General features: G+C 45.4%; 2 protein-coding genes across 5 annotated transcripts in view; one reads left to right on the forward strand and one right to left on the reverse strand.

The window, feature by feature from the left end:
- Positions 1-11,839, reverse strand: part of Plaa (phospholipase A2 activating protein) — a 50,773-nt gene extending 38,934 nt beyond the window's left edge. The window contains exon 1 of one of the 2 annotated variants that reach the window (XM_090330072.1): positions 11,765-11,839. Coding sequence is in view for 1 of the 2 variants with exons in the window: in XM_090330071.1 (XP_090186197.1) it covers positions 2,249-2,397 (149 nt within the window). In the remaining variant the exon portion in view is untranslated. Of the gene's footprint in view, positions 1-2,248; positions 2,696-11,764 lie in introns of those variants that run through there. The other variant, XM_090330071.1, reaches the window with a different exon arrangement.
- The window catches only part of Ift74 (intraflagellar transport 74), a 67,976-nt gene continuing 66,820 nt past the window's right edge, over positions 11,609-12,764 (forward strand). The window contains exon 1 of one of the 3 annotated variants that reach the window (XM_090330074.1): positions 11,609-11,674. The gene's annotated coding sequence lies outside the window, so the exon portion shown is untranslated. Of the gene's footprint in view, positions 11,675-11,985; positions 12,160-12,764 lie in introns of those variants that run through there. The other 2 variants (XM_090330073.1, XM_090330075.1) reach the window with 2 other exon arrangements.

Here is a 12,764-nt window from a genome sequence, read left to right on the forward strand (position 1 = left end):
TCAGAAGGCCAAGATCTGATTATCACCGTTTCAAACTGAGCTGCAACAGACAATATAATTAACTAGCAAAAAGTTGCAAGTGAAGGTATAGATCAAGTGGTAGAATACTAGCCTTGAGCAAATAAAGCCAAATAAAAGCTCCTGACTCTGAGTTCAAGCCCCAGCACAAAAATAAACTTATTTTTAATCATTTTTATAAGTGATGTACAGTCGGGCCAGTGGCTCACGCCTGTAATCTTAGCTACTCCGGAGGCTGAGATCTGAGGATCAAGGTTCAAAGCCAGGCCCGGCATAAAAGGACCTGAGACTTTTATCTCCAACTATCCTCTGGAAAACAGGAAGTGGGGCTTGGCTCAAGGGTAGGGCAGTAGTCTTGAGCTGAAGAGCTCAGAGACAGAGCCCAGGCAGAGTTCAAGTCCCATGACCCACCAAAAAAAAAAAAAAAGTGATGTACAGAGGGGCTACAGTTACATAGGTCAGGATAGGAGTACATTTCATTTTGGACAATGTCACCTCACTCCTTCCCAGTTTTTCCCTCCTGTCCCACCCACAAGAGACAGAGGTCATTTTTTTTTTGTCGGTTGTGGGGCTTGAACTCTTGGGCCTGGCCACTGTCCCTGAGCACTTCAGCTCAAGGCTAAAGCCCTACCCCTTGAGCCACAGTGCCACTTCCAGTTTTCTAATGGTTAACCGGAGATTGGAGTCTCACAGACTTTAGTGCCCCGACTGGCTTTGAGCCTTGATCCTCAGATCTCAGCTTTATGAGTAGAATTACAGGTGCGAGCCACTGAGCCAGCTGCATTTTCAGCAGTGTCTACTAAAGATCACTGCTGCATTTGTTCACTTTTTCCCTCCCTTTCTGGGCCTTCCTTTACCCTCCCAAAGACAGATAACTAAACCAATGGGAGACAAAAAGAAAGCAAGCAAATAAACTTCCTGCTTGCATTTCCTGCAGTTAAAAATAAATTTAAACACACACACCCCTTCTCATTCTCCCCTTAAACATCTCTCTTCAACTAATTCTTCCACCCATGTATTTTTCGTAGTATGAATACCGAGTTTTCATTATTTATTTTGTTTGATACTAGATTCACTTTTCCTAGCAACTTTTAAGAAATTTACAAAGACAGGGCAACTTGCCTATCATTTTATTCTCCCCAATACCAAAGTTGGATACATTCATTGGTTATAAAGGGAAGTTAAGGATGGCCATGCAAATGTCTGAAACATCCAATAAAAATAGGAAACTTAATAACAAAGTTAACTGGATATTTTTTTCTTTTCGTGAACTGAAATGTGTTTTCTAGTTCCTCCCATAATATGCCGAATCAGTTCTGGATTCTTGAACTTGATCTTGACTGGATGTTAAATCTTTCTGTTCTTACTCTTTTTTGGGGGGCGGGGGAGGGTGTTTAAGAGCCAGCCTCCCTGATAAAAACTTTTTAAGGCACTGATAAATCTTTTCCCCCCAAGAAAACAATACATAGCCACATAACGAACATTTAATGGTTTCACCCTTGCCTCCCAACACCATCACGGATCTCAAACCCAAACAGTCTGGGTGATGTGGAAAAGGATTCACACAAGCTGTGTTTAAATGCAATTTTTTTTGCTTTTTTTTTTTTTTGCCAGTCCTGGGGCTTGAACTCAGGGCCTGAGCAATTCCCTTGGGTTTTTTTTCAAGGCCAGAGCTCTACCACTTGAGCCACAGCACCACTTCCAGCTTTTTCTATATATGGGGGTACCGAGGAACCGAACCCGGGTCTTCGTGCAGCTTGGGCAAGCACTCTATCACTAGGCCACACTGCCGGCCCTAAATGCAATCTTTTGATAACTACAAAAATCAAATCTGAAGGAAGACTAAAACATGGATGGAGGGGGAAGGGATCCTCCGGATGCTTGGCACGAACCTAACTTTTGCAAGAGTTACACGTGCTCTAATAAATCCCCTACTCTTAAAAGATCTAAGATCCTCAACCGAAAGCGAGACACCCCGTCCCCCCAAAAGGTTGTCTTTACTCAATGTCACCCAGAGGCAGGACTCTCTGGTCCCCGCCTCGCCAACCCGACCACCCATTCCACTTAAACCTCGCGGCTTCCTGCACGACGAGCTGCGCCAGGAAACGGGGAGGGAGGGAGGGAGAGGAGAGGAGGGAGGGGGAAGAGGTGCGGCGGCGAGGGGCGCTCTTCCCACGCGTGGGCTTCCCGACCCACTCAGCCCGGACAGCCCGGTGTGCCCGGCGCTCACCTGTCAGGGGCCCAGAGGCGGGTGGTGCGGTCCCGGGACACCGACACAAAGGCTCCGGGCGGATACAGGCAGCGCACCAGGCCCCGGACGTCCAGCTCGTGACCCGAGAGCGAGCAGCTCAGCCGGTACCTGGCCGTGCCGCTCGCCATGGCCTGCGTGGGTCGGACGCACGCGCGCCCGCACCCTCCGGACCCCGCAGGAGATCACAGCCCGGGTCCGGCCCGGCGGGCTCCAGGCTGAGGCAGTGGGGGCGGCGGCGGGGTGGGGGGGACACCGGCCTGCGGCGGCAACGGGGCGACGGCAGACCGGAAGCCTCCGAGAGCCGGTGCGGAAGGACGGCGAGGAAGGGGCGCGCCGCGCTCGCTGAGTGACACAGCAACCCTGCCCGGCTCGCCGGAATTCATCATCGGCCGCAGCCCGCCATGACGCACAAGGGTGTGCGTCCCGAGACGGACGCGGCGGACGACGTGGGGGGCGGGGCTCGCTCTGCACCTGCGCTCGAGGTCGCTGGCTGAAGGAGCGGACGACGCCCAGGGTACTCGGCCTCGAACGCCCAAGGCCACGCCCACCCCCGCTCTCGAGTCCCGGTGGACTGCCGCGGTTCAGGCCGCGAGGAACTACAAGTCCCACAATGCCGTGCGCTCGGGCGCTCACGCCAGCGCGCTGAAACCGGATATTTTAAATATGAGAGCTGGAGACTTGCCCCTGGAAGACTCGGGGAGGGCTGCGGACTCCTGCTTTCTCTTAGGGCTTGCCTACCCGGTTCTCTCCACGTTCGCCTGTTAATTTTTTTACATTTATTGCTGGGAACTGGTGGCTGTCGCCTGTAATGCCCTACGACCGACAAAAAAAATTGTAAAAAAAAAGATTTATTCATACGAAGTCTGAGGGTCTGGAGCCCTATTAATCATTCGTTTACCTGCCTTCCAGATTACCAAATTATCTTTGCCTAAGGGATAGGAAGCAATTCCTGCCCATCCATGTCCATATGTTCAACACCTTCTTTGGTTCCCCTGTTGGCTTATTGCTTCAGTGGTACTCTACCTACAGGTCTCTTCCTTAAATTAGTTCATTCTTGATTATTTCTGCCTCTGATGTCCAGCCAAATCCTCTACACGTTAAGTGATTATCCAGCCGGACACTGGTGGCTCATGCCTGTGCTTAGGAGGATGAGATCTGAGGATCATGGTTCAAGGTCAGGGAGGGCAGAAAAGTCCCTGTGAGACTTCTCTTCAGTTAACTACCAGCAAACCAGAAATGGTGCTATAGCTTGAAGTAGAGGGGCAGCCTTAAGCAGAAGAGATCAGAGACAGCACCCAAGCCCTGAGTTCAAACTCTACATCCAAATAAATAGAAATAGGATTTTTCTAGAGAGGAGATCTAAGTAGTATTCCTTTATTCATCAACGTCTTGACATTTTCATTCTTAGGGTACATTGTGAAGGTCTTTCACTTCTTTTACTAAATTCATCTTCCTGTCATATCTCACTGCTTCAGCATGTTGAGTTCTGGCCATTCCTAGATTTATCGTGCTATTTAGGTCTCCTCCTCCTTCCCCCACTCTCCAAACCCTCTCTCCCTCCTTCGCCCTCCTCCCCTAATACAGTTTTTCGGGAGGCTGAAATAGGAAGAAGGTGAAATCAAGGCTAGCCTGAGCTACATCATGCTTAAAGAACAAAGAGCTGGGTGCAGTGGTTCACACCTGTAATCCTAGCAACTCAAGAGGCTAAGATCTGAGGATCACAATTCAAAACCAGCCCAGGCACTGAATTCCGTGAGACTCTTATCTCCTATTAACCACTAGAAAACCTGAAATTATGTGTGGCTCCACGGGTAGGGAAGTAGCTTTGAGCTGAAGTGCTCAGGGACAGCTCCCAAGCCCAGAGATCAAGCCCCATGACCCCTCCCCCCCAAAAAAGACAATTACATTCTTTGTTCTGTCATATTTCACTACCCGTGTGTCATCTTGATCCTTCAAGTTCCTCTGCCAAACCAACAGAATTTTATCTCCTATATATTGTTTATTGAATTTAAAAAGTTTCACATATCCATCTCTTCTGCAAGACAATTTCCTCGGGACCTTTCTATCTTTACCATCTAGTTACTGATTTTTTTTTTGCCAGTCATGGGCCTTGAACTCAGGGCCTGAGCGCTGTCCTTGGGCTTTCCTCAAGGCTAGTGCTCTACCACTTGTGCCACAGCACCACTTCTGGCCTTTTTCTATGTACATGGTACCAAGGAATCGAACCTGGGTCTTAGTGCATGCTAAGCAAGCACTCTACCACTAGGCCAAACTCCTGGCCCTATTGCTTTCTTTATAACTGGCCCTCCATGAATGTTTTCCCATTTTATATATATATTTTTTTTATTTCAATGTATAGAGAGGTTACAGTTACATTTGCCAGAGAGAGGGTGCATTACTTCTCACATTGATATCCCTTCTTATGTTTTTGTCCCCATTTCCCTCCCCCTACTCCCTACCCTCATCTTACCCTCCTATTATTTCATATTTTCACTTACAGGGCAATTTCACATAGTTGCTCAATTGTTCGGTTGTTAATAACCTTCGAAGGTAAATTGTATTCCCAATTTACAAATAATTTGCCTTGTTATATTTTTAATTTGAAATTCAGGCTAAAATTACTCTTACCTCTGATGTCCAATTCATCAATAAATGGAAACAAGTTTAACCAGAGTCCTCTGTACTTTCTACTTAACCAATAAAATATATTCTATCAAACTTTTCCCCTTTATTCCCTAGATATGGAGCCTAAGCCAGCCCAGGAACAAAACTGAGACTATTGCTCCATTTAACCAGGAAAAAGCCAGAATGTAGCTGTAACTCAGTGGTAGAACATTACTCGAGGAAAAGTGCTTCAGGGACAGCACCCAAGCCCTATGTTCAACTCCCAGCCCCTACTTTTTTGCGGGGGTGGGGGTGGAGGGACATGCCAGGACTTGACTGGTGTTCAAAGAGAGTTGAAGAGTTTTGGTTTTTTTTGGCAGTCCTGGGCTTGGGCTCAGGGCTTGAGCACTGTCCTTGGACTTTCTCAAGGCTAGCACTCTACCACTTGAGCCTCAGCACCAATTCGGGCTTTTTTTTTTGCTATGTATGTGGGGTACTAAGGAATTGAACCTGGGTCTTCTTGCATGCTAGGCAAGCACTCTACCACTAGGCCAAACACCCGGCCCCAAAAGTTGTAGAGTTCTTAAAACTTTGCAGAAGCCTTGCCCAGGTTAGCTGGCTGGAGAATACCTGGGTTTCTCCATTCGAAGGTAAAAATGAGCTGACTGGCTTTAACCAAGGGCAGACTTCACACTGGTTTCAGTTTCCTGGAAGATAACTGTGGCTCATAGCTTTGAAGCCACCTGACAGCTCCTATCCCACTCCTTGGGGGCAAAGAGGATTTGTAGAAGCTGCTGACAATCATTCCAAGGGGGTTAATGAGTAAAGAAAATAGATTCAAAGAGCTAAAGCCTGAGATTTTTTTTTTCAGAAAAAGGAATATGTCATCCCTGAGGTTCCTTGTTTCCGAAGAACTTGGGGATCTAGTTTGAGTGACCAGGTTCCCCAACTCCTGCTGCCAGGAGTTGGCCTAGTGATAGAGTGCTTGCTTAGCATGCATGAAGACCCAGTTCAATTCCTCAGTAACACATACATAAAAAAGCCAGAAGTGGTGCTGTGCTCAAGTGGTAGAGCTCTAGCCTTGAGAAAGCCCGATGACAGTGCTCAGGCCCTGAGTTTCAAGCCCAGGACTGGTAAGAAAAAAGAGTCTCATGGACTTTAAATGAAGATATAATATAGGGGAAATTTTTCATATGATATATCTGTATCTCTGTATAAAATTTTTCCTTGAAGCAGTTAATATATAACAAGATACAATGAAGGTACTTAATTCAAAATTATTGAATATTTCTCTCAGTGAATCATGTCTTTAATTTCTGAAGTTTCTCAAATTTTGTGAATCACATATATGAAATATTTTCATGTTTATCAAATAGCATAAAAGGTTTTTGTCAACAGCCTTATGCAAATTTGTCACTATATTTGAATTTAACAAAGCTATTTTCAGTTAGAGATACAGTCCAAATGATTTTATAAACTTATTTACAGTGTGAAAAGATAAAAAAATTTTTTTTGCCAGCCCTGGGCTTGGGCTCAAGGCTTGAGCACTGTCCTTGGACTTTCTCAAGGCTAGCACTCTACCACTTGAGCCTCAGCACCACTTCCAGCTTTTTGCTATGTATGTAGTACCGAGGAGTTGAACCCGGGTCCTCGTGCATGCTAGGCAAGCACTCTACCACTAGGCCAAACTCCCGGCCCCAGATAAAAATATTTTTAAAGTTGGTTTTATTTTATTTTATTGGGATAATGTATAGAGGGGTTACAGTTACAGTTACATTCATCAGACAGTGGGTACATTACTTTTTGAACATTGATACCCCTTCCCATGTTTCAAAACCAGCATTTGCTTCCAGTCTGCACTCCTACTTCCAAGGTACCTGATGCTTTCAGGGGCTAAGACACCAAAGCACACTTTTCCAATAAATCATTTGACTATTAAAAAAAGATTATCCTATGAACTGCATAGAGGGGCAGATTCAAGCAAACCTCAGCCAATTTACATTGAACTCCTGCCATTCAAACTCCCAGAGAGCCCAGAGATAGCCCATGAGCAGTGGCTATTACTGAATTCAGAAAAATATTCAAGCATTACTGTGTGTAGAGACTGACGTCAATTAGCCCATGTTGTCCCGTTGGTAAATAGAAACAGCTGTGCTCAGAGACAAGGAATAAACAAGTAACCACATAGACAAGCCTCAAGTGGGACTCAAACTCACCCAAAGTCAGCACTTACCTGGCCTGGTCCAGTTCTGGTTCAGTTCAGGTTCAATTTAGGTTGGTAAACAGAACATAACACACTCACCAGTCTATTTCAACTGGTGCCAACCTGTTTCAGTTGGTCCATACCAGATAGGGCAACGTCTCATTACCACCTAAGGTTGGGGTGTACAGATGCATCCAGCTCATCTATGAACCCATCCAAGGCTGTCAGTACACACCAGCCTGTTTTAGCTAGTACATAGAACACAAGACACTTACCAGTCAGTCAGTACACAAAATGCTTACCTCTAGAGGATTTAGACAGACGGGAAGTATCCAGTCTGAAAAAGCTACCCCCTTCTATGGAGCTGAGAGGAATTTCTCTCAATGGCCACCCCCTTTGAATGGTTGGGGCTCATCAGTCTTGAGCTTCCCAAAGTCAAGGCCTGAGGCTGGGATCTCACTAGGGCCTCCATATGTAATATCCTAGCCATTTTGGGGAGGCCCTGAATCCCCCGGAAATAGTCACCAGTCCCCAGTTAACTGAGCTAGGAGTTATTTTAATAGCACTGCAGTGGCTATCCCGACCTTCAGTGGGACTGAGCTTTTAAAGGTAAACATCACATGCAGGTGGTAATCACCTTATAGTGTCCAGAGTCATTAATCACAAGGATGAAACTTCACACCAGTGGTCGTAACCACTTGCTGATGGTCGAGCAGGTTAAGCATTTTTACAAAAACAAAAACAACTTGGCAGCCAAGCCTGTCAGATTAGTACAGCACAAGAAACAAAATCAAAATGATTTCAAGCTCAGTAGTGGTACACAGGTGCACACACACACACACACACACACACACTAACATACACAAATATTGGATACTAAAATGGAAGTCAACATGGTCCAAAACTGTTAATTTCAGATAGTTAGGCAAGCTAAAACAAGGAATCTGTAGGAAAACTGACAGAATCCTGAAGTCGGTCTGAACAGACTGATTCAGCCTGTACTAGTAAACAGCGACCCCCTTTCCTAGTCCTTGTATAGCAGTTAGCAAACTTCTCATGGACCAATACAATGTTAAAGGAAAAGGTATTCATTGCCCTTAAAGATGTTAAGTTTTAAATTGCCTTTAATTAGTTACATAATGGGGTTTCTGATCAACATGCATCTTAATCAGTGTCATCCCTTTTATCATTTTCTCCCATTTCCCCACCAATCCCCTACTTGTCCTCTCCAGTTTTCTACTTTTCTGGTTGGTACTTTGGGGTTGTAATAACAAAATACCTTAACCTGAGTAATTTATAAAGAGCAGAAAATTGAGCCAGACATGGCCGTATAGGCTTTAATCTCCACACTGAGGACGCTGCAAGTTTGCAAGTTCCAGATAAGCTTGGACTACATAGTGAGTTCAAGGTCAGCCTGGAGACCCTAACTTTATTGAGCACCTGCTTGCCTTTATTCCCATGTTTCTTTAAAAAAGACCCTCACATGCATATTTTTTAAATTTTTTTTGGTGTCTCTGTTCAGGTCAATATAGATTTCATTTCCTACTTCTGGAGAGAAGGAACTTCCCTCTGCAACATATTGAAATCTTATCAAACTCCAGCTTTGTCTTTGATAACATGATACCTGAAGTTTGGTCCCCTGAACTCAGGTAGTTCACAAGTAATGAGAGCAGGGTACTGGACAAAAGAAAATAAAGGCTTATTAATTTGGAGCAAAATAACCATACAATGTTATACAATGTTGTGGGGGGGTTACAGTCCTCCCTGGGGAGGCAGAGGGGCTTTTTGATGGAAGCTTTGCAGAGTGTGCTTCTGGCTAGACATACTGAGACATGACTTCCCATTGTTTGGGCCAGGGTCCTATGTATTGCCTCTAGAGTTGTATTTCTTGCTGTGCAGGATGTTCTTCACTCCTGCACAGCAAGATAAAGAGAGGACTATGGTGACCCTTCCCAGAGCTATAAAGACATTTTTGAATTCTCAAACATTGGGAAGTAGAGATGGGGAGAAAGAGAGTAAGAAAGGAAAAACTGTCTTTTAAAAATATTTAACTGAGGGGCTGGGAGTTTGGCCTAGTGGTAGAGTGCTTGCCTAGCATGCACCTGGGTTTAATTCATCGGTACTCCACATACATAGAAAAAAGCCGGAAGTGGTGCTGAGGCTCAAGTAGTAGAGTGCTAGCCTTGAGAAAGTCCAAGGACAGTGCTCAAGCCCTGAGCCGAAGCCCAGGACTGGCAAAAAAAAATAATACACACACATATATATATATATATATATGTATATTTAACTGAGGGCCGGGGGTATGACCTAGGCCGGGAGTTTGGCCTAGTGGTACAGTGCTTGTCTAGCGTGCACAAAGACCTGGGCTCAATTCCTCGGTACAACATACATATTAAAAAGCCAGAACTGGTGCTGAGGCTCAAGTGGTAGAGCTCTAACCTTGAGAAAAGGACAGTGCTCAGGCCCCGAGTCCAAGCCCAGGACTGGCAAGCAAAAAACAAACAACAAAAAAATATGTAACTGAAAGCATCCTGGTTAGTTTTTGAGCTAAAACTACAGTTCTGATCATATTTAAATGTCTCTTTTATAAGCACGAGTAAATATATATATATATATGTCAATATATTACATCTATTCCTAGAAGTTACAGTGGGAATGATATGTGTATTACAATAAAGAAATGGGAGGTCATTAGACTGAGTCAGCTTTAATGACCTGGGTCATTTCCTTATATAAGGAAAATATAACATAAATGCAATCAGTTACAAGTAGCCAACTAGCCAGCCACTGGTTTTATTGTCTTAACTTTCCCTCTAGAATAGTCCAAGTAAGGTAACTGCTTAACTTCTTGCCAAATAATTTTTTTATATGCTTCTCCTGGGAGTTGAAGTTGGCCTAGCCTTGTTACTGAGCTTTTTTGTTCAAGGCTAATGCTCTACCTCTTGAGCCAGAGCCTCACTTCTGGCTTTTTTGGTGATTAACTGGAGATAAGAGACTCATGGACTGAGACTTTTTCCTTCCTGAATTACCTTTGAGCCATGATACTCAGATCTCTGTCTCCTGAGTAGCTAAGATTACAGTCATGAACCATTAGCACCAGCTCCAAATAAGTATTTTTTTTTAACTTTGTTTCCCTTGAGATGAGGTTTTGCTATTGTTTAGGCTGACTTCAAACTCCTGACCCAATCAATCCTTCTGCCTTAGCTTCCTGAGCATCTTAGACAGTGGGAATTTGCTACATGCTAAATAAGTTCTTTGTTTTGCTCTTGCATTCATTTCAACAACCTTCAGTACTTTGGATTTGGAACTGACATCGGCTTGAGGTTTAATGTGGCAAAGTTTATCATTCAAAGTGTGTGTATGACTAGTCCTTCAACTCCTGAGTTCAAGTTTTATGCTCTCACTGGGTGTTTTTTTTCCTCTCTCAATCTTTGTAGTTTTATATCTCTGTGTCTGTGGACTCATTTTTCCAAACTATAGAGGTAAAGGGCCTGGTCCAGGCACTACAGTTATTTCAAATCACTCCTGTTAGACCACCATACTCTGCTTCTGTCTGTTCTTTATTGAAAGCTACTGAAGCCATCGACAGATAATTTGAAATCAGAAAGGGGATTTATTTAATGATCATCAAGTGGCTCACAGGATGCCAAAGAAAGAGGCTAGAAGTTCTCCTCTAAAGGCTCTAGGCATAGACAACGTCCTTGCACCAACACACTGAGGCTGGACATGGCTATTGGGGAAAGACCTCAGAAATCTTAGAAACTGGCTATCAGCCTCACTTACCTAGACAACTGAAGTCCTGCCTTTGTTTTCCCTTTGTGGCTGGGGAGTGTGTTACAGAATTAGAGCAGCTGTCTAGTAAGCACTATATAAGGAAGTCTAGAAAAGCTAGTAAGCAGTCATTTGGATTTCCTACAAAGAGGCTAGAAAAATAAAGGAGGAACTCTGTCGGATCATAAGCATTGTAAAAGATTGTAAATCTTCAATGTAGATAATTACATGAAAGATTCTTTACAAACTTCAAAGGAGAATCAAGCCACATGCCATTTCAGGAGTGCTTTTCTTGGTTCTTTTTTTTTTTTTTTTTTCCTGACAAGACTTTTGGTGTGCAGCTCAGGCTGGCCTCCAAGCCTCCAATTGTGAATCCTCAGCCTCTTCAGTGCCTATGTCCCCAGGTCTGGTATGGTTTGAGTTATTTTAAACTCCTCTAAAGCAACCATATGCAGGAGAAAGCTGGATGTGAATGATGTACAAAATAATGGTTAAAAATCTCAATTCTTTTACAAACACATTTAAGCTCCCTTATGTACTGGCGGGAGCAAGGAGGTGGGGAATAAAAAGTAAAGGTTATTTTATCAGAGAAATGTGTTTTGAGGCGAAGTGACTCCATGAAGACAACAACCCATTCATTCTTTTTGAGTTCTTGGTATGGAATCTGGCTGTAATCCCAGCATTTAAAGAGACCAAGGCCAAAGAAGGATCACAATTCCCAGGGCTGCGTAATAATCTGGTCGCCTGGGCTACATACTAACTCCAAATGATCACTCTTTAAAGGGCACCTTCCACTTAGGACACATTCTTCTTCACACACTTAGATGGTAGGTCAACTACCAGGTTACAATGGAGGCATAGGAACTGCCTAGAACGAATAGCTTCCAACCATCCCTATGAAAGCACACGCAGCTCACCGCAGCGGCCGTGAGGTGACCAGGAGATGTAACAAAACCCGCAAGCAGGTTCCTCTCAAATGCTTGGCTGTTTGCTAGCCATAGCCAGCATCTAGGAGCGTCCTCGAATCTTCAACTATCGCGATAGCATTTCCGAGAGCAGAGACGGAGGCTGGGCCAATCGGGAGAAGGAACCCGCTAGCCCCGCCCCCGTTGCCAGGATACGCGGCGTTGCACCAGTGGTGGGCGGTGGGTGGCGAGGCCTGGGCGCCCCGGAAGACTCCGTGTCCGGAGCTGGGGCAGAAGGGTCACTAAGCGGCTTCCTCGAAGCCTGGGAAGCTTCAGAGAGGTTCGAGCGCCCAGGGAGGGAGTGGGGGTACCAAGCGACCACCCGCCCTCCTTCCGCGCCCGCGGAGGTGAGAAACATACCCAGGGGTGCGCTCGCTCTCTTTCTCTGTCCCTCCCTCTCTCCTTTCCCCCTCCCTTTCCCTCTCTCCCTCTTCCCTCTCTCCTTTCTCCTTCCTGGGCCCGACTGACGGGGAATTGTTGGCTCTTGGGTGTTTACCCGGCCCCTCCTGGGGGTCGGTTGGCCACCTCAGCCTCCCAGGGCGCTGAGGGGAGCCACCGGGCAGAGGGTTCCCGGATGTATTACATTACTAGTGGTCCCAGAGTTCATGTCGAATTATCTATCTTCTTGACAGCTACTCTGCGAGGTAGGGCTCTTGGCCACATGCATGCATGCATGCATGTATGTATGTATGTATGTATGTATGCATGCATGCATGCATATGTTTGAGTGTATGCATGTTTGTATGTTTGCATGTGTGTATGCATGTATATATGTATGTTTGTGGCTTGAAACTGAGGGCCTGGGTGCCGCCCCTTAGTTGCTTCGCTCAAGGCTGGTGCTCTACCTCTTGAACCACAGCTCCACTCCTGGCTGGCTTGCGCGCGCTCTCTCTCTCTCTCTCTCTCTCTCTCTCTCTCTCTCTCTCTCTCTCTCTCTCTCTCTCTCTCTCTC

This window comes from Megascapheus bottae, chromosome 3, assembly GCF_031878675.1.
Source record: "Megascapheus bottae isolate mThoBot1 chromosome 3, mThoBot2.hap1, whole genome shotgun sequence".
Lineage (NCBI taxonomy): Eukaryota > Metazoa > Chordata > Mammalia > Rodentia > Geomyidae > Megascapheus > Megascapheus bottae.